Raw genomic sequence first — 18,647 nt, forward strand, 5'->3', positions numbered from 1 at the left:
AGATCAAATCTGTTTAATATTGATTATTTCAAATGATTCATTCTTTATATGAGTAGTATATATATAACTATTATATTTCTATAGATCAGCCTATTATTGTTTATATACATAGGTAAAAATTTACTTAGCCTATATATCTTTCATGAGGCACATTACCTAGTTTTCCAAGATTTTATTATGATAGATGTCTGCATTGACATGTCTCTTCACACTTGTTTATATAGTGTAAGATGATTGGGAACAGAGCACTAGCTTAGGGGGATGGGGGGAATTTTAGCCATTTAGTCACCATTAGACCACCCTCACCCTCAGTTCTTTGACATGGAGAATTGAGAAAATAGCAAAGCTATGTAAAATTCTATGCAAATACAACTTCAGGATTATTTCCTTAGCTTTCTCTCCTCAGCATTGTCTTTTTCCATGTTACCCATATGTAACAATTTTGGAGTTACCAAAGTGTCTCTTAAATCTGTAGAGGGTATTATTTGGAAAAAAAAATCATTGTATCTACTTGCTCATTCCTATTGTATGAAAGTGTTATTTTCCCCACTCCAGCTATCACTGATTATTGGTAAAAATTTCAATATACTCCAGCTATCACTGATTATTGGTAAAAATTTCAATATACCTATGTAAAGGTTTTGTTTTATGTAGGAATCCAAATTCATTTTTCATTTTATACAAATTGAGTAGACAACTTTTCCAATTTAAATACTTATCCATTCTGTACTGGAGAGTTTAATTACATTGATTGTTTTGGCATAATTTTGACAATTTGAAAAAAAAAACTGTAGAAAGCATTAAAAGAAGGAAAGAAATCACACCAAATTCAAATAATGTAGTATCTTTTAAAAGAGATTTTCTTCTAGCTTCGATCATCTAGCAATATTGCATTGACTGTGGTTTTGCATCAATTTAACTTTTCCAAATCAGCATTTCAGACATGGTGTAGGAAAACATGAAGATGATTGTAAATCAGGATTGCCTGGCCCATGGTGCCTGCAAAGATTTGAATTATTTCCTCAACATTTTACAGACATTTAAAAAAAGACCTTGCCATTGAACCCCAGGGTGGTGGTGGTGTCCCTGAAGTCCCTCTCTTAAGGCGCTAATGCCTTGGCTATTTGGAGTCCAGTAGACATCACGCCCCGGTAATTCCAGTTAGCAGGGGCGCTGGCACCCCTGCACTGCGGCAGGACCTCAGCACTGCGGCAAACTGTTGCGGTTGCGCAGCCAAAGCCGGAGTGGAGCTTTGCTACGCATGCGCATATGGAACTGGTGCGATTAGTTGGTGTTGCTGCAGTGACTCAAGCGCACAGTGGAGCGGTCGCCGGAGATGCCTGACGGTCTGTACTGAGGAGCGGCTAGCAGCGCGATGGAGCGGGCCAGGTTAGCCGTGTGGATCTCTTCCCTTAGAGACAGCCTGGGGAATAATCATTTTTGTTTGTTCAAGTGTTCCAAGTTTGTAGAACTTAAAGTATTATTGTATATAGTGGGAATCTGGCTCTAAAGTTCTTTGTCCTGGTGAATTGAATGGTACATTTTTGAAGGTTTGGGGATTGGTTGGACCTCCCTGGATGATACTCTGACCATGCTGTGTCCTATTGCAATTGGTATATGCCACTGTATCGTGTCCCATCAGATCCTTTCTAGAGTGGCCCTTTGTCCTTGAGATATGAGGCCATGACTGTGGTTGAGGAGGGTATATTGTGATGGCTGTGGTGCAAAAGGCAGGGGAAGGTACGACGGGATGGGATCAGTGGGGAATCCACACTACCAAGGAGGGGGTGACAGGGTAGGGCATCGGGTATTGGTGACAGTGGTATCTGGGGGTAGCAGGGTGGCTGCAGTGGTGATAAGGATGGGTCTTTAGGGTGAGGTGTCCACTATGATGTGATCGTGGTTGTAGCAATGGTGTCCGCCATGGTGGTGGTGGGAGGGAGTAGAAGGTAGGCTGTTCTTGGTTGTGATGGTAATGAGGGGGTAGCAACGATGGCTGTGCAGGTGGATTGGGGGTCAACAAGGTGGCCACTGTGGCAGTGATATGGAAGAGGTGGCAGGGTGACTAACAAGGTGATCATGGTGGCCGTGGTTGGGGGGGAGGCAGCGAAGTGACCGTCGTGGTGGTGGTAGGGAGGGGCGGAGGTGGTAAGGGGCAGTGGGGGTGGCTGCCATGGTGGTGTTTGGGAGGGGGGTGGCAGGGAGGCCACCGTGAGGGTGATACAAAGAGGGCAGCACGGTGAAAGGGGTGACCCACCTTGGGTATGGTATGTGTGGGGGTGGTGAGGCAGCCATGATGGTGGTGACGGGAGGGGCGATCGGGTGGTGTTGGGGGCAGTCGTGGTGTGTGGGAACCTTGGAGAGTGGCCGCCATGGTGGTGGTTGAATGAACGCAGTAAAAGGCGGTGAGGGCAGTGGATCTGTAGTCTGGTGGTGGGCTGACGGAAAAGGCAGCGAGTGGTCCACAACCCTTAGTTTGAGGGAAAGGGGAGACCGTTCAATTGTTCTCTAATCTGAGGCAGTCTAAAGAGTTTATATTAGGGCGAACCTGCTATCCATTACTCACCCGAAGGGATAGCTGCACAAATGTTTGCTTTAGATATTTTACTCCTTCATAATTCCTTGCTTTTGTGGTTTTGGTGTAAGATTAGGGATATGGTGTGCAGAGTTTGCTTTATGAACTTGTGAGAGTTGTACCACGTTCTGGGATGTAACACTGCAGAGGCGTGTCTTATTTGCACTGATTTTTCCTGTTTCGGAATAAGGGTTTCAGGGGTCCGCTGCCGCGTCACGACCATTGTGCGGCTCGCCAAAGATGGCTGCCGCTGCAGATGTGCGGATCTGCGCAGGCGTGACAGGGTGGGGGGCAGCCTACCCCTCCCCCAGTGCCGCAGTGGGGGAAGGGTAGTCTATGCACCTTCTCCCAGGCAGCAATTGCGGCGGCACCTTCACAGCGCACTGCTGAGGGGAGGAGGCTGGCAACGTGGGCAAGCTGCCCCTTCCCCAAACTGCCGCAGTGGGGAAGGATGCGGGATTTTGGGTGCGCAGGCGCAACTGGGAAGACACTGTCTCCGCCCGTCAATGGGGCGGGCACCGGGGGAGGGGGTTTGCACAGCGTCCGCTTGGTGGGGCTGGCAGCTACCCCTTCACCTGTCTGCTGTAACGGCTGCTCCTGCCTTCTTGTGCTGCAGTGCGTGGAGGGAAGGAAGGCATGGAATTGCTGAGCTTGTACCTTGGGCCGCCCCTTCCCTAAGGCCACGTTGGAGTGGAGGGGGCAATGGGGCAATGGATTTGTACATTCTATGCCTGCCTAGACTGGCAGCCATGCTGTGCCCCTACTTTTCTGTTGCGCCGGAGAAGGGAGAGATGGGGGCCTGCTGGCAGGGCAAGAAAGGCGAAGTCATCCCGTGATCCACAGTGCTATTACTTAAGGCAGCCCCTATCAATGGTGCTGATTTTAAATGTTTTCTGACTTATAGGGGTCCACCTTTTCATTTTTATAGATTCCCTAGGTTGTATTATGAGCAGTCTCTTAATATTCAAAGGGGATTCAGTAACCCTTTAGAAAACCCCTAATTACATTTGATTTCCACTTTACAGATTCGATACTTGCACAACTGCATCACCTTTAAGAGTGTCATATTTCTTAATCTGTGGATGTTCTTTTTGTGATGCGGCCTTTATATACCGTTTCCTTAAATCGGGGATCAGGGCTCCTCCAGGGTTTTTAGGAGCTGAGACCTGTAAGTTTTCTTTGCTGAAGAGGAACAGAGCAAAGAATCAGAAAAGTGGAATGCTACACGGCTGTAAGTATACGTTGGATTAGGGAATTCTTGCCCTAGTCAGGTTTTTAAAGTGATGCTTTTGACCCATCATTTTGAAGTTGGACCTACTATGAAATTTGGTGAGAATATATAATTAAGAAAGTAACTATTCCAGTGTTCTGTATACCACTTTTGAAGGGGACCATTTTCAAGGACTTTGTTTTTCTTTGCGGAATGTTGATGGGCTTGCTTTTTTTTTTCCCTCTATCACAAACAATATGGTTGTGCTAAGTTGCAATGTAATTAAGGAAAACATAAACCTAGAAGACTTGGAAAGCTTTGTTGTGGAATTTTTTTGAGTAGTTTTAGAAATAGCAGGAGGCTGGAATCTGTGATACTTACGGTTTGCTCATTTTTTCCTACTTGTAGACACATACTGTTTCAAATAATTATAATTTGCTTTAACTTCTGATCGTTTTGGCTATTTGCAAAATGAGCGTGGATTATCCTGATCAGCCATTTTGTAGTTTTTCACGCAGACTCAGGATCTCAATATGGTGGATCCTTTTGGGAAGACCTCTGAGGTTTCAAGGTCTCTGCCTTGCCCACTGAATATTTGGCTTAGTATCAGGGCTTTTTGAAAATGACGAGGCAGTGTGAACCCTTTCTGTGGTTTAGGGCAAGGAAACAGTCCAGGGATTGTTGTATTGCTATCTAAGGCAAGGTACTGTCTGGTTTGGGTTTATTCAGATTATTTTGTATTATATTGGTTTGCCCAGTGCATCTGTCACATGTTTCATTACTGAAATACTTTCCCCATATGTGGTGATGCTACATCTTTATTCCTGCCCTTTCCTCTGAATGTTGTTAGATTTGTTTTTTTAAAAATTCCACATTTAAGATGTCAAGGCCTCAAAGTTACTTTTTTTTTTTAATTGGAGTTTTGTTGACACACAATGCTTCATTAGTTCCAAGTGCACAACGTAGTGATTCAACAACTCTCTATGTTGTGCAGTGTTCATAAGTGTTGTTACCCTCTGTCACCATACAGTGCTGTTAAAATATATACCATTGACTATATTCCCTATTGCATTCCCCTGACTTACTCAGTCCATATCTGGAAGCTTGTACCTCCCACTCCCCTTCACCTATTTTGCCCCTCCCCACCATTCTCCCCTCTGGTAACCACCAGTTTCATCTCTGTTCTTTTGGGTGTCTCTGTTTTTTTGTTCTTTTTTTTTTGATTCCACATATAAGTGAAATAATAAGGTACTTGAATTTCTCTGACTTATTTCACTTAGCATAATATCCTTTAGGTCCATCCATCTTGTCAAAAATGGCAAAAAAAATTTTTATAGCTGAGTAATACTGTATTTATATACTGCATCTTTATCCATTCATCTATTGACAGACACTTAGATGGTTGCTTTACTATCTTGGCTATTATACATAATGCTACAGTCAACCGAGGAGTGCATGTATGTTTTTGAATTAGTGCTTTTGTTTTCCTTGGGTAAATAATCAGAAGTGGAATTACTGGATCATGTGCTATTTCTATTTTTAATTTTTTGAGGAACCTATATACTGTTTTCCACAGTGATTGAACCAGTTTACATTCCTACGAAGAGTGCATGAGTTTCTTTTTTCCACATCCTTACAAAGAGTTATTTCTTGTCTTTTTGATACTAGCCATTTTGACTGGTATGAGGTAATATCTCATTGTGGTATTGATTTGCATTTTCCTGATGATTAGTGATGTTGAGCATCTCATGTATCTGTTGACCCTCTATATATCTTTGAAAAAACTGTCTATTCAGTTCCTCTGCCCATTTTTAATGGGATTTTTTTATTTGTGTGTGTGTGTGGGCATGTATGCGCACGTGTGTGTTGGGTTTTATGTTATTTATATATTAAGCCCTTATCAGATACATAACATTATCAGATACGTTACATTACGTTAACCCCTTATCAGATATATCATTTGCAAATATCTTCTCCCATTCAGTAGATTGCCTGTTTTTTGTTGATGTTGTCCATTGCTGTGCAAAAGATTTTTATTTTCATGTAGACCCTATAGTTTAATTGTTTTTGTTTCTCTTGCCAGAGGAGACCTCTATAGGAAAATTTTGCTAAGGCCAACATCTAATAAATTACTGCTTATATTTTCTTTAGGGAGTTTTATGGTTTCAGGTCTCACATTCAGGTCTTTAATCCATTTTGAGTTTAATCTTACTTTGACATTGTACTCTGCTACTTAGCTATATTTAGAAAGAATCCTTGAATTAAGCAGGGTATGAGTATTGACTCAACATGACAGGGACAATGAGATTTTTTTATCTTTCTTAGTGTACATTAGGATTTTATTGCTGGTCTCCCTTGCCCCTTCCACTTTTGTGGCCCAGAGCCAGAAAGCTTAAGAGTTGTTGATGGTTAAGGTTGTCTCTCTCACTAACAAAGGTTGTGTAAGGGAGTCATTTCTTTTGCCTTCTAGTTCCTGAATGCTGGCTGGCTTAGAATTTTCTTTTTGATGGTTCCACAGGTTTTGGTTTAGAGGCACTGATTTTTCTCATGATTATGGGAAGATCTGTAGACTGAGATTACCTCACATTTTCTTTTTTTATTTTTCATTCTTGAGATCTTAGTAGTTGAATTTTTATTAGTTTTTTTGGGGGGGGCAGATGTAAGGCATATTATATATTTGACAAAATGTTAGGCTATTTGGAAAAACATTGTGTGATCTCATCACTTGTTGCTTCTCATTGTATTTCCAAATTAGTATTATTTTTTTAATGAAAGTAATTTTGGAGCAAAAAATTAACATTGTGCACATACAACATTTTCCATGTTTTTTTGATTAACTTTTTAAAGTATGTTCTATGCCCAATGTGGGGCTTGAACTCACAACCCTGAAATCGAGTCACATGCTCCACTGACTGAGCCAACAAACCCCATTTTTTTCCTTTATTGTTTACTGATTTATTTAAGATTTTATTTTTAAGTAATCTCTACACCCATGTGGGGCTTGAACCCACAACCCTGAGATCAAGAGTTGCATGCTTCATGGAATGAGTCAGCCAGGCACCTCTCTATTTTTCCTTTAAATGCTTATTTTCCAAAAGCTGGTTTCTAGATTGTGAATGCAGTAGGAAGATTATAAATGCACCCACATGTATGTATACAAACTTCCTATATTGTGAAAACAGTGCTGCTCCTTGATGATTTTACATGTAGCTTTAATTTTTTTTAAAGATTTTATTTGTTTATTTGACAGAGACACAGAGAGAGGGGGAGCACAAGCATGGGGAGTGGGAGAGGGAGAAGGCTTCCCACAGAGCGGGGAGCCCAATGTGGGGCTCGATCCCGGGACCCTGGGATCATGACCTGAGCCGAAGGCAGATGCTTAACGACTGAGCCACCTAGATGCCCCATACATGTAGCTTTAAAAATGGATTTAGAAAATTGAATAATTTTGTGTACTGTTTCATTTCTTCCATGAACTCAGACTTTTTCATACTGAGCAACTGCTATGAAGGGATAAAGGAACTGAAGATTTTTATTTTTTTAAATTTTTTGGTAATGGGGTATTTTCAGTTATACTATTAGATTAATCATAATTGATGGTCTATGACGTAGAGGTCTATGATAGTTCTTTTTATTATATAATTTTAATATAATATTAACAAATATATTTGTGAAGTTCATCAATAAATACTTCATTCCCTTTTGGCACTGAATGACAGTCCATTGTATTGAATATACCATACTACACCATATTTGGTTTATCCATCTTTTAGTGGTTGTACTTTGGGTTGTTTCCACTTTTTGGCTCTTACAATTAAAGCTGCTAGGAAAATTCACACTCAAGTTTATATGATTTTGTTTTTTTTTTACTCCCTCTTGTGTTCACTTTGGCAGCACATATATTTTGCTCTCTCTAGGAGTTGAATTAGTGTCAAATGCTAAACTACGTGGTTCACATTTTTAGGAAGTGTCAGAGGCTACACCATTTCACATTCCCACTACCAGTTTCTCTACCTCCTCCTCCACTCCGGAGGTATGAAGTAGTATGTTTGTGGTTTTTATTTGCATTTCCCTAATAACTATACTGATATTAAATATCTTTTTTTGTGCTGATACAAATTTTTATGTCTGTGGAAAGCAATCTGTTCCAATCTTTCACCCATTTTTAAGTGGAGTTTTTTCATTTTATTATTGAGTTGTAAGCATTCTTGAGCTGTGTGAATTGCAAATATTTTCTCCCATTTGTCCAGGTACATTTTCACTTTCTTAATAGTGTCCTTTGAAGCAAATACGTATTTTACTTTTGATGAAATCCAATTTATGGATTCCTTTCTCTGGTACTTCAGGTATCTAAGAAACCATTGCCTAATCAAAGGTCAAGCAGACTAGCAAATTACATACTTTTATCATTTAAAAATCTGATATGTACATTTGTGATTTTTAAATGATTTTTTTAAAGATTTTATTTATTTATTTGACAGAGAGAGTGAGAGAGCACAGGCAGGGGGAGCAGTAGAAGGAGAGGGAGAAGCAGGCTTCCCTCTGAGCAAGGAGCCCAGTGCGGGGCTCAATCCTGGGACCCTGGGATCATGACCTGAGCTGGAGGCAGATGCTAACCATCTGAGCCACCCAGGCGCCCATGATTTCTAATGCTTGACTGAAACACTAAAGTTTTTGAAGCAGTAAAACAACTTGGGTTTATTGAAAAACTATTTGGGTTATTTTGCATAATCTAACATGAATTTGAAAATAGCAAGGGTTCAAAGAATTAGTTTTGGCGATGCTTCTTTGAATTTTGCCCTGGAGGGAGGGGAGCCTGGTGAAGTGAAGTTAGTGAAGTGGCTGCCTTTAGCTCAGGTTGTGATCTCAAGGTTCTGGGATCGAGCCCCATGTTGGGCTCTCTGCTCAGTGGGGAGCCTGCTTTTCCCTCTCCCTCTGTCCACCGCTCTGCCTACTTGTGCTTGCTCTCTCTCTGTCAAATAAATAAAATATTTTAAAAAATGAATTCTGCCCGGGAAATATTACATTGCATGACTTTTGTAAAATGCTTTTCCTCTATCCTCTCTGATTAGCATTGTTAAATTGCAGTTGTAAGAGTGGTTCCTATAGTTTCTAACATGGATGACCCAGGTGGGAGATAACATGCTCAGATCCCTTGAGCAGCCATTTTCTGAGCTGCTTTGGAGATCATAAGATGGTGGTAGCTATGTTGGTTTTATGTATTTATTTTTTGTTTAAGCATCCCTTTTATTTATTGTTTTACAAATCCTAGGAAAACAACATTTGCACAGGAGGTTGCTTAAGTAGAAATTTTATAATTTAAACTTTATGCTTTTTTCCATTATACTAAAAGATCCGTCCTAATAAAATATTTTCAAACCAGGGACACGTGGGTGGCTCAGTCAGTTAAGCCTTTGCCTTTGACTCAGGTCATGATCTCAGGGTCCTGGGATCAAGTCCCTGGTCAGACTCCCTTCTCAGACGGAATCTGCTTCTCTCTCTCCCTCTGCCTACCTCCCTCCCCTGCCCACCCCCCCGCTCCTCCTCGCTCTGTCTCTCAAATAAATAAATTAAAAATATCTTTAAAAATGTTTTCAAACCAGTTTTGGAATCAACATTGCTATTTTTTGAGGGTATGTAGGTATGGGTAGTAGGTTAGTGCATATAAGTATGTCTCTGTAAATATATAGCTTTATTTCTGCATAATATAAAAATAAGTGGAAATATTTTCTTTTTGCTTAATTCTTGGATATATCCCCCCCCCCCAGTTTTCTGATGTTAGGGGACCTTTTCTTTTTTTAAGATTTTATTTATTTATTTGGCACAGAGAGAGAGAGAACAAGAAGGGGGAGCAGCAGAGGGAGAAGCAGGTTCCCTGCTGAACATGGAGCCTGATGTGGGGCCCAAGCCCATGACTTGAGCCGATGGCAGACACCCAACCAACTGAGGCATCCAGGCACCCCACGGGGCTTCTTTCTTCTTCTTCTTCTTCTTTTTTTTTTTTTTTACAAATTCATTTGAGAGAGAGGGAGGGAGAGAAAGAGAGAGGGTGTTTATGGGGGGGGGGGCGGAGGGAGAGAAACTCAAGCCAACTGCCTGCTGAGCACAGAGCCTGACATGGGGCTCCATCTCACCAACCTGAGATCATGACCTGAGCCCACACTAAGAGTCAGACGCTCAAATGACTGAGACACCCAAGTGACCCTGATGTTAAGGGGCTTCTAAAGGGAGAAAGTGGTTTTAGGATAGATCCTGACTATTAGAGGATATTTTCATTAAAATTTTGCCATGTTACTTTTCCACCATTTTTATTGATAACAATTGACGTACATTACTACTGTACCTTGTTTTAATTATATTATAAGCACTTTAAAAACTCCATTATATAAAATATAGTTCTAAATACAGCCTTTAGGGGTGCCTTGGTGGCTCAGTCATTTAAGCCGAGGCTTCAGCTCAGGTCATGGTCCTGGAGTCCAGGGATCAAATCCCACATCGGGCTCCATGCTCAGTGAGGAGTCTGCTTCTCCCTCTGCCCTTCACCCTGCTTATACTCTCTCACTTGCTCTCTCTCGCAAATAAATAAATAAAATATTTAAAAATAAATACAACCTTTAAATAAGTGGTTATTTTAAGGTTGATGAAGTCTTACAAAATAAATTCCTCTTTCTGCTTCAGGGACCGCTTACACCTGAGACGGACTACGGAACAGCACGTACCAGAGGTGGAAGTCCAAGTCAAACGTAGAAGGACAGCCTCACTGAGCAACCAAGAGTGAGTATAGTCTGGGTTGAGAATCAATTTAGTTTAGAATTCTTGTTCAAAGTTGAATAGAGTATCATGCAATGAGGGGTACTGAAATGAATTTAATTAATGAAAGAAACCTATGCTTATAATATAGAAGATAAGGCAAAATGGTTGAGTCAACCTTAATCAGGTAGTACTAACTTAGGTTAAATTTTAGTAAAATGCATTTTTTCCCAAATGTGTAGGTGAGTTTTATCAATAAAATTCTACATCCTTCAAATTTGATATTTACAGATTTCTGTTTTATTTATGTTATTAAATCACTTATATGTTTGCAAAATTTTTTATTCATTGACCGAAGGCTACTTTATGTATTCATACATATACTGCATTATTCAGATTTTTATTTTTGGTTAGTACATTTATCCAATTAAAAACTTGAAATGTGGGGCACCTGGGTGGCTCAGTTGGTTAAGCGACTGCCTTCCGCTCTGTTCATGATCCCAGAGTCCTAGGATCTAGCTCCGCATCAGGCTCCCTGCTTAGCAGGGAGCCTGCTTCTCCCTCTCCCTCTGCTGTTCCTGCTTCTACTCTCTCCCTCATGCTCTCTCTCTCAAATAAATAAATAAAATCTTAAAAAAACCTTGAAATGTATACATTTGTTCCTCTCTTTACATAGGATATCTACACAGAGGTACACTTTTATTTTTTTAAAAGATTTAATTATTCCTTTTAGGGAAAGAGAGTGTGAGATCAAGCTGGGGGAGGGGCAGAGGGGGAGAAAGAGGGAGAATCTCCAGCAGATTCCCCACCAAGCATGGAGCCTGATGCAGGGCTCCATCCCAGGACCCCAGATCCTGATCAAAGCCAAAATCAAGAGTCAGACACCTAACCAACTGAGCCACCCAGGCACCCCCACGCACTTTTAAATTTAGGTTTCCAGAAGGGTGATTTTAATACAAAATATACTAACATTTTTAATGACATGATACATACACAGTATTTATTAGATCTTGCATTTTGTTATTATCACAAATCTTGACAGAATCAGTGGGTAGCATTTTTTCCCTTTCCCAAAGCTGTTTTATTTGGTTATTTTCCAAAATTACAAATATTAAAAATACATGAATATCGTTTCTTTATAAAACACTTAACTTAGATAGAAAGTATCTACTTCAACTTACCATTGCCCTTCCCTCCCTAGAGATAATCCACAGGTATGTAGATGTCTATATTGTCAGACCTTTTCCTGTTCATTCATGTGTATGCACACATGGAAGCAGGGAGAAGGAGAGGCATACTTGTGATCTCTTTTTTTTATTTTTATATTTTTAAAAGATTTTTATTTATTTGACAGAGAGAGACACAGCGAAGAGGGAACACAAGCAGGGGGAGTGGGAGAGGGAGAAGCAGGCTTCCCGTGGGGCTCGTGGAGCAAGGAGCCCAATGCAGGGCTTGATCCCAGGACCCTCCCAGGACCTGGGGATCAAGGCTTAAAACTGAGCCACCCAGGCGCCCCAACTTGTGATCTCTACATATGCGAGATTTATTGTTCTGCAACAGTATGTCTTTGGGGATCTTTCTATTTCAATGCATATAAATACCTCATTTATTTTACAGATTGTAGAATATGGGTGGTTTAATAACAATTTCATTTATCAGTAGCTTACTGATAGATTTGCATTTCTTTGCTATCATCAACAAAGATAAGGGCAATTTGAAAGTTAATATTCTTTATCTATATTAATTATTTACATTTTATTTCAGTTCCTCAAATATAAAACTTTCTTAAAAAACTGTTATAGTGGAGCCTGGGTGGCTCAGTTGGTTAAGCATCTGCCTTTGGCTCAGGTCATGATCTCAGGGTCCTGGGATCCAACTGTGCATCTGGCTCTCTGCTCATCAGGGAGCCTGCTTCCCCTCTCTCTCTGCTTGTTTCTGCCTACTTGTGATCTCTCTTTGTCAAATAAATGAAGTCTTTAAAATAAAAAAACAAAGATGTTATAAAGTGGGGGTAGAATTTTGTCTTCTATTTTTGTTATTTGCTCATTTTATGTGGTAAAGTTGCAATATATTCATTTGCACATTTCAAATTACTGGTGAGGCCAACAATTTCCCCATTTTCCCTGTTTATTTATTCTTCTGAGCTCACTATTTTATTACATTTTTATTTTGGGAATTTCTTTAAAGGAAGTATTTTGCGAATGGATATTCTATGTAATTTGTTCTTTTTTAAAAAAGATTTATTTATTTGAGAGAGGCAGAGAATGCCTGCCATGTGTAAGTGAGGGGGGGAGAAGGGAAGAGCAAGAGAGAATCTCAAGCAGACTCCCTGCTGAGCATGGAGCTCTAGCAGAGCTCAACCCCACAACCCTGAGATGATGACCTGAACCAAAATCAGGAGTTTGGCCACTTAACTAACTGAGCCACCCAGTTGCCCTATAATTCATCATTTATAATAAACTTTTTGCCATATTAATTTTCTCTTGTATGGTAATGTCTTTTGTAACTTAAAAGCTTTTAAAAGTGGTATTTTTACCCAGAATCTCTGGAAGTATCTTGAGTTTGTTTAGAGATTGTGGTTGAGGTATGGGGGATTCTCTTGAGGGGAGGATATTTTGTTAGTGGGTAATGGTTCTGTCATAGTTAAATTTTGTTATAGCTCTTATCTTATGCAGGACCATTGTGAACCAGCATAACAGGTAATCTCATTTTCTTTAAGACCTCTTTAGGTGTCATTTTCTTGTTCAAATCTGTGGAAACATTTTGTTGCTTTCAAAGAAGAAATAAGTTCATTCCTGACCTCTGCTGTTTATATTACATATAAATACTACAGGGTGCTAAATGGGCAGGGGAGTTTTGAGTTAGGGAAATAGTGTAATTTCTCCAGTCATTTATCTCCATTTTGAGAGTAAGTGGATTATAAAATGGGTAAGCAGTATTGATACTCGTTAAGCCTTGCATAATACATGCTCAGAATTCTCTCAGGATTGGGATAGTTAACAGTCTGTTTATTTTGATAATAATCCATCAATATCCCACATTTTCCCAAACCATAAGTGCTAAAAGTCAGTATTCCTGAGAAATTGTGTGGTACTGGTTCTAATGCTAATAAAGATTTGCTCTTCATGTTCCATCCAAGATACAAAACCAAATTGAATAAAAACCAAAACGATGCAGATGAAACCTCTCACAGACCAACAGTAATTGTTAATAGAAGCTCATTGGTTTTTATTCTTGGAATTGATGATTATACCATCTTCTGATAGATCTGTCAAGTAAATCAGTTTTTGATTTTTGGGGCTGGTGAATGTCTTTCCTGTTTCTTGATGTATTGTAAATTTGAGAGAATTTGGAGATTGGGGCTGGAGACTCTTCTGGATAATCTATTTTATGCACCCTTTTATATGTCTTTCTAAATTATATTCTGCATTTATGAACTGAATGTTACGTGTACTGCATTTTATTTTCTTGGTTTTAGTTCAGTCTGCAGCTGAATTTCAGGTTAAACCCAAGAGGAACACTCTGATAGGAGTTTAAGAGGGCCAAGGAATATATTTTTGTTTTCTCTGAAACACTTTCAGAACCATATTAGGTCAGACTCTTAGTTGCCATTTGGTAATAAAGGATTGGAACTAAGAATACCCAAATAAAAATGGGACAATTTAAAAAGCATGAGCAATGTAATGAAGACTCTTAATGGAGTTAGTGCAGTTTTGACTCGTTAAGGGTACAGTCCCTCCTAAGTTTACCCTCCAAACAGATACCAACTGCAAGCCCCAGAGTTTCTAGTCCACCTGCACTTCTCAGCATCTGGATAGAGATTCAGGGTTTCCACTATTTCCTCAGATTCCATGATTTTCACAGCACTCAAGAAAAGCACTACACTTACTATTAAGTTTACTCTAGGGGATACAGATCAGGATAAGCCAAATGTAGAGACTCATAGGACAAGAGCCATAACTTCATGTCCTTAGGTTGTAATACTCTCAGCTCATCAATGTATGTATATTGCCAAACAGGAAGCTCACCAGAACTGTGGGTGCTTTCTAGAGGTTTTTTTTTTAATATTTTATTTATTTGAGAGAGCATGAGCAGGGGGTAGGGAGAGGCAGAGGGAGAAGCAGATTCCCTGCTGAGCTGGGAGCCCAACATGGCTAGATCCCAGGACCCCGGGATCATGACCTCAGCTGAAGGCAGATGCTTTAACAACTGAGCCACCCAGGCACCCTGCCTTCTAGAGTTTTTATTAGAGTTTCATTATTTAAACATGACTGAATCATTGACCATGTGGTTGCCCATGGGCCCCACACTCTAATCACATAGTTGGTCTTTGTGGCTTGGCCAGCCCCTGTCCTGAATAATCTAATTAGCATTAACTCAGGTATGATCCAAGGCGCCACCAAGAATAATGAAGATACTTCTATCACTTGGTAAATTTGAGAATTTAGAGGTTACCTTCCATGAGCCATGGAGAAATTCCAACCTAATTCTTTATTATTTAACAGAATGTTAAAAATGCCATTTTAAAACTGTAGAAAAATAGTGGAATATCTTTTTTTCAGGCCCATTTCCAAATCTGCTATTGAGTAGTTTGATAAATAGACACATGCATATATATGCACACATGTAAGTGTACACACACTTAACAAGGGCTGAATTGCTGGTGATTTTTTTTTAATGCTTGTCTTGTTAGCCAGTAACACTTCTACATCATAATTTACAGAATCAGATTCACAGCCAGATTACTGATTCATAGGGATATACTGAGGACTTTTGTCTGGAATTCCCTTGCAACTAATAAGTAGTCAGTTTATATAGTTTGAGAGCCTAAAATTCTGGGCTCTGGTAGTTCCTTGTTTCAGGTGCTTACTTCTTGGAGTATTTAGTATGGATAACAGCCTTAATATCTTGCTGGAAATGGCCTTAGCAAATGCCTCCCTCTTGTTGTTGCTGAGGGTTAAAGAATTGTTTCCAGATAGGATTGGAAAGTGAGTAATGTATATGGTTTGATGGTTTTTCCACAGGGCTTTTTAAAACAAAAGAACTTTTTTTTTTATTTTAAAGTTTCTTGGGTAGTATCTCTAAAGTAGTATCTTTCTGTTCCTTGCACATTCTATGTACAGAGAGACTCCTATTTCTTCTTTATAGTCTCTTCACAAGGTAATGGGAAGCTCTGACCCTAATTGAGTCTCTCCTTAAATGTAAGGGTCTACATATTTTCTTTCATGTTGTTACCCATATAGGAAAATCTCTTTTCGTTTATATTCATTTTATATATTGTGCTCTTGTCATAGGTGTCAGCTGTACCCAAGGCGATCTCAGCAGCAGCAAATACCTGTGGTGGATTTCCAGGCGGAACTGAGACAGGCATTCTTAGCTGAGACACCAAGAGGTGGTTAAAGCAGTATTGGAACATCCAGGTAGCTGATTTCCAAGTGAAAAAACAGGTTAGAACTGATTGAGTCATGGTTAGGAATAAACAAATAATGTGTTTGGAGGTCACTTAATTACTTGGGATGTGTTAAAATACATTTTTTATTAAAAATTTCATAATTGAATTTGAATAAAAAAATCCATATAATCACATTGCAGAAAGATTAAAGAAGTAAAAGCAAGCAGTAGGACCTTGGTCTTCTTAACCCAACACTTAATTTCCCAGTCATTCTAGTGCATGCTTTTTAGGTAGTTTATTTGTATCTAATTTCTATTGGTTTTCCAGTTAATATTATATAAACATACTGCATTATAAATGGATGCTGAATATCCTGCTAATGAATGTTTTGTAATTACCTTTTGTGAGAAACTTCATCTTTTTCCTGGTAGTTTCAATAAAGCTTCAGTGAACTGCTAAGCATAACATATTAGATAGGATCATTTACTCAGCTATGCAGATGTGAAAATAAACTGAATCAGAAGTATTAGCTTAGGTACATTTTCTAAATTGTATTTCAAAGTATTAGTCTCTGTTACCCTGAATAAATAATGGAAAAAAATGGAATGCCAGTTACGATACACTTTCACCTGCATTGGTTGTTTTAATTACATATCATTTGTGCCTACTGAATTATAAATACACATCACATCATAATCAGATAAGCTAAATAATTTTCCATGCATATTTACTAATTATTCCTTTTTTTGTTTTGTCTTTTTTCACTTTTTTGTTTTCAACAACGTATTTGAATCAGCTGAAAATGTATCAATGTATTTGATTCAGCTGACAGTGTAATAAAAATATTATCCATGATTTTTTTCAATGTGATATAGATTTATTTACAGTCTGTCTTTTTATGTTTTATGTGACCTTTTTAAAATTTTAATATTTGAATGCCTGTAATCCAAAGGGTTTAATATACTTTTTACAAACTAGGAGACAGGAGCCTATTGATGAGTTTTGTTCTAGATTTTCTTTATTTCTGTTTTGGTGTATTACCTCTCAACTCACATTAATTAGGCCTGTTTATAGCCACTATTTTGAGTTTTAAATTAAAAGATGTAAAACAGATTTTCTGAGAATTCTCCCCTGCTGCATCCTTTACTCAGCATTCTCCAGTAATTACCTGGAGCCGATTGCAGGGCAGTGGCATTGATTTCAGACAGTGGAATCTGATCATTGTCCCCAGCTGTTCCCCAGAGTAAGGCCATTTTTAAATGATTAAGTGAGAAAAGCAGATTTTTTTTTAAAACCAGGAGTTTTTTGGCTCTTCAGTGCTGTTCATATACTCTTGTAAGTTCCTAAGTATAATTATTTATTTATTTACCTGGGGCTTATGATCAAAAGTCAACATGCTCTACCAACTGAGCCAGCCAAGCACCCATATAATAATTAAGTCATACATTATGATCTTCATATAGGATCATCTGGTTTTCTGATACTCTGTTTCATTTTAGTTTCAAGTGCTAGTTAAACAGCACTTGTTACTGGGATTATTTTAGTAATAGTATCTGACCCACTCACTGTTTTCCTAAAGGACATTTTATTGGCACACAGCCATGTCCTTTCATTTGTGTATGGTGTGTTGCTGTATTTGTCACTACAGCAGCAGATTGGAGTAGTTGTGACAGATTGAATGGCAGGTAAAGCTTGAAATACTATCTTCTTCCTTGAAAGAAAGTTCTCTGGCATCTTTCTTAGAGAATCACATTTAAAGATGAAAACACCAAGTTGGGACAGTGGGGGACTGGTGATACTATAGAAGGTGGTGGAGAGAAAGGGGTTATAAAGGAAGTTATATGAAAGTGAACATTACAGGGTAGGGAACCAGATAAATTTCTGGGTTAAGGCTCAAGTCTAAGAATCATGTCTAAAGAATAAATGTAGATGGGTAGTTTTTAAATACATTTTAACAATTGGTATGTTTTCTTTTTTACAATAAAAATCTAAAGCTTCCAAGTGATAGACAAGAAAAATGGGGAGGTAAACCAAAGATTTTAAAACCCATGTTTCAGGCACAGCCTAAGGTTGAATTTTCTTTCATTTTCCCCATTTGCTTTTTTTTAGTTGGAATCATGCTTTTAAATGAATTTATTTTGTATTTATTTCACTTACATGTATATCACTGTTTCCTCATTTTATTATAGTCATAATTATCATTTCTAATGAATAAATGATAGTTCATTCATGATTTACTTTTCCTTGTACTTGTTTGCTATGCTTTTATAAATATTCTATATTTTAAAGATATATTTGGTATCTTGAATTTATTAGGATAAGTATCCAATTGTGGACTGTAGGGTATACACATTAGTACGACTCTTAAATGTTTTGTTATATTGCTTTCTGACAGCATCATAAGCGTTGTTTGCCATCAAGAATAATTACTACTAGTGCTAGTTTCTCAGTACCATCTTTGTGTGTCTTTTTCTTTGATAAATAAACAGTTCCAAAAATGGAAAATTGTTTTCTTTGTGTGTGTGTGTGTGTGTGTGTGTGTGTGTGTGTGGTTTTAATTGGCATTGCTTTGTGGATGAATACTTTTTTCCATCTATTGTGTTTTCTCCTTTTACTTGTTAAATTCTACACATTTTCTGTGAAGGGTGTGATATTTTACCAGATTTGAGTGAGCATTAATGCATTACCATTATTATATGATTTCTCATTTGTTGTATGTA

At 38.7% G+C, this 18,647-nt stretch overlaps 2 protein-coding genes across 4 annotated transcripts in view; both read left to right on the forward strand.

The window, feature by feature from the left end:
• Window positions 1–1,336: 1,336 nt before the first annotated feature.
• Window positions 1,337–16,782, forward strand: SNURF (SNRPN upstream open reading frame). 2 transcript variants are annotated; one of them, XM_025893225.2, is made up of 4 exons: window positions 1,337–1,389; window positions 10,464–10,559; window positions 15,830–15,982; window positions 16,724–16,782. In XM_025893225.2, the coding sequence occupies exons 1-3, from the start codon at window positions 1,376–1,378 to the stop codon at window positions 15,933–15,935; spliced, it is 216 nt and encodes a 71-aa protein (XP_025749010.1). In that variant the 5' UTR covers window positions 1,337–1,375; the 3' UTR covers window positions 15,936–15,982; window positions 16,724–16,782. The 2 variants fall into 2 exon arrangements, with proteins under 2 accessions (XP_025749010.1, XP_025749011.1); XM_025893226.2 differs by having other exon boundaries at window positions 15,830–15,955.
• SNRPN (small nuclear ribonucleoprotein polypeptide N) overlaps window positions 15,844–18,647 on the forward strand; it is a 32,411-nt gene continuing 29,607 nt past the window's right edge. For both annotated transcript variants that reach the window (XM_073882543.1, XM_073882545.1), the window contains exon 1: window positions 15,844–15,982. The gene's annotated coding sequence lies outside the window, so the exon portion shown is untranslated. The remainder of the gene's footprint in view (window positions 15,983–18,647) is intronic.

This window comes from Callorhinus ursinus, unplaced genomic scaffold, assembly GCF_003265705.2.
Source record: "Callorhinus ursinus isolate GAN/ISIS: 27379988/994484 unplaced genomic scaffold, GSC_fseal_2.0 scaffold47, whole genome shotgun sequence".
Classification (NCBI taxonomy): domain Eukaryota; kingdom Metazoa; phylum Chordata; class Mammalia; order Carnivora; family Otariidae; genus Callorhinus; species Callorhinus ursinus.

What these genes read in the sequence shown, in the direction of transcription:
- SNURF (XM_025893225.2), top strand. An exon ending in GCCTCACTGAGCAACCAAGA is followed by an intron (nt 10,560 to 15,829) that starts GTGAGTATAGTC and finishes CTCTTGTCATAG; the next exon opens with GTGTCAGCTGTACCCAAGGC.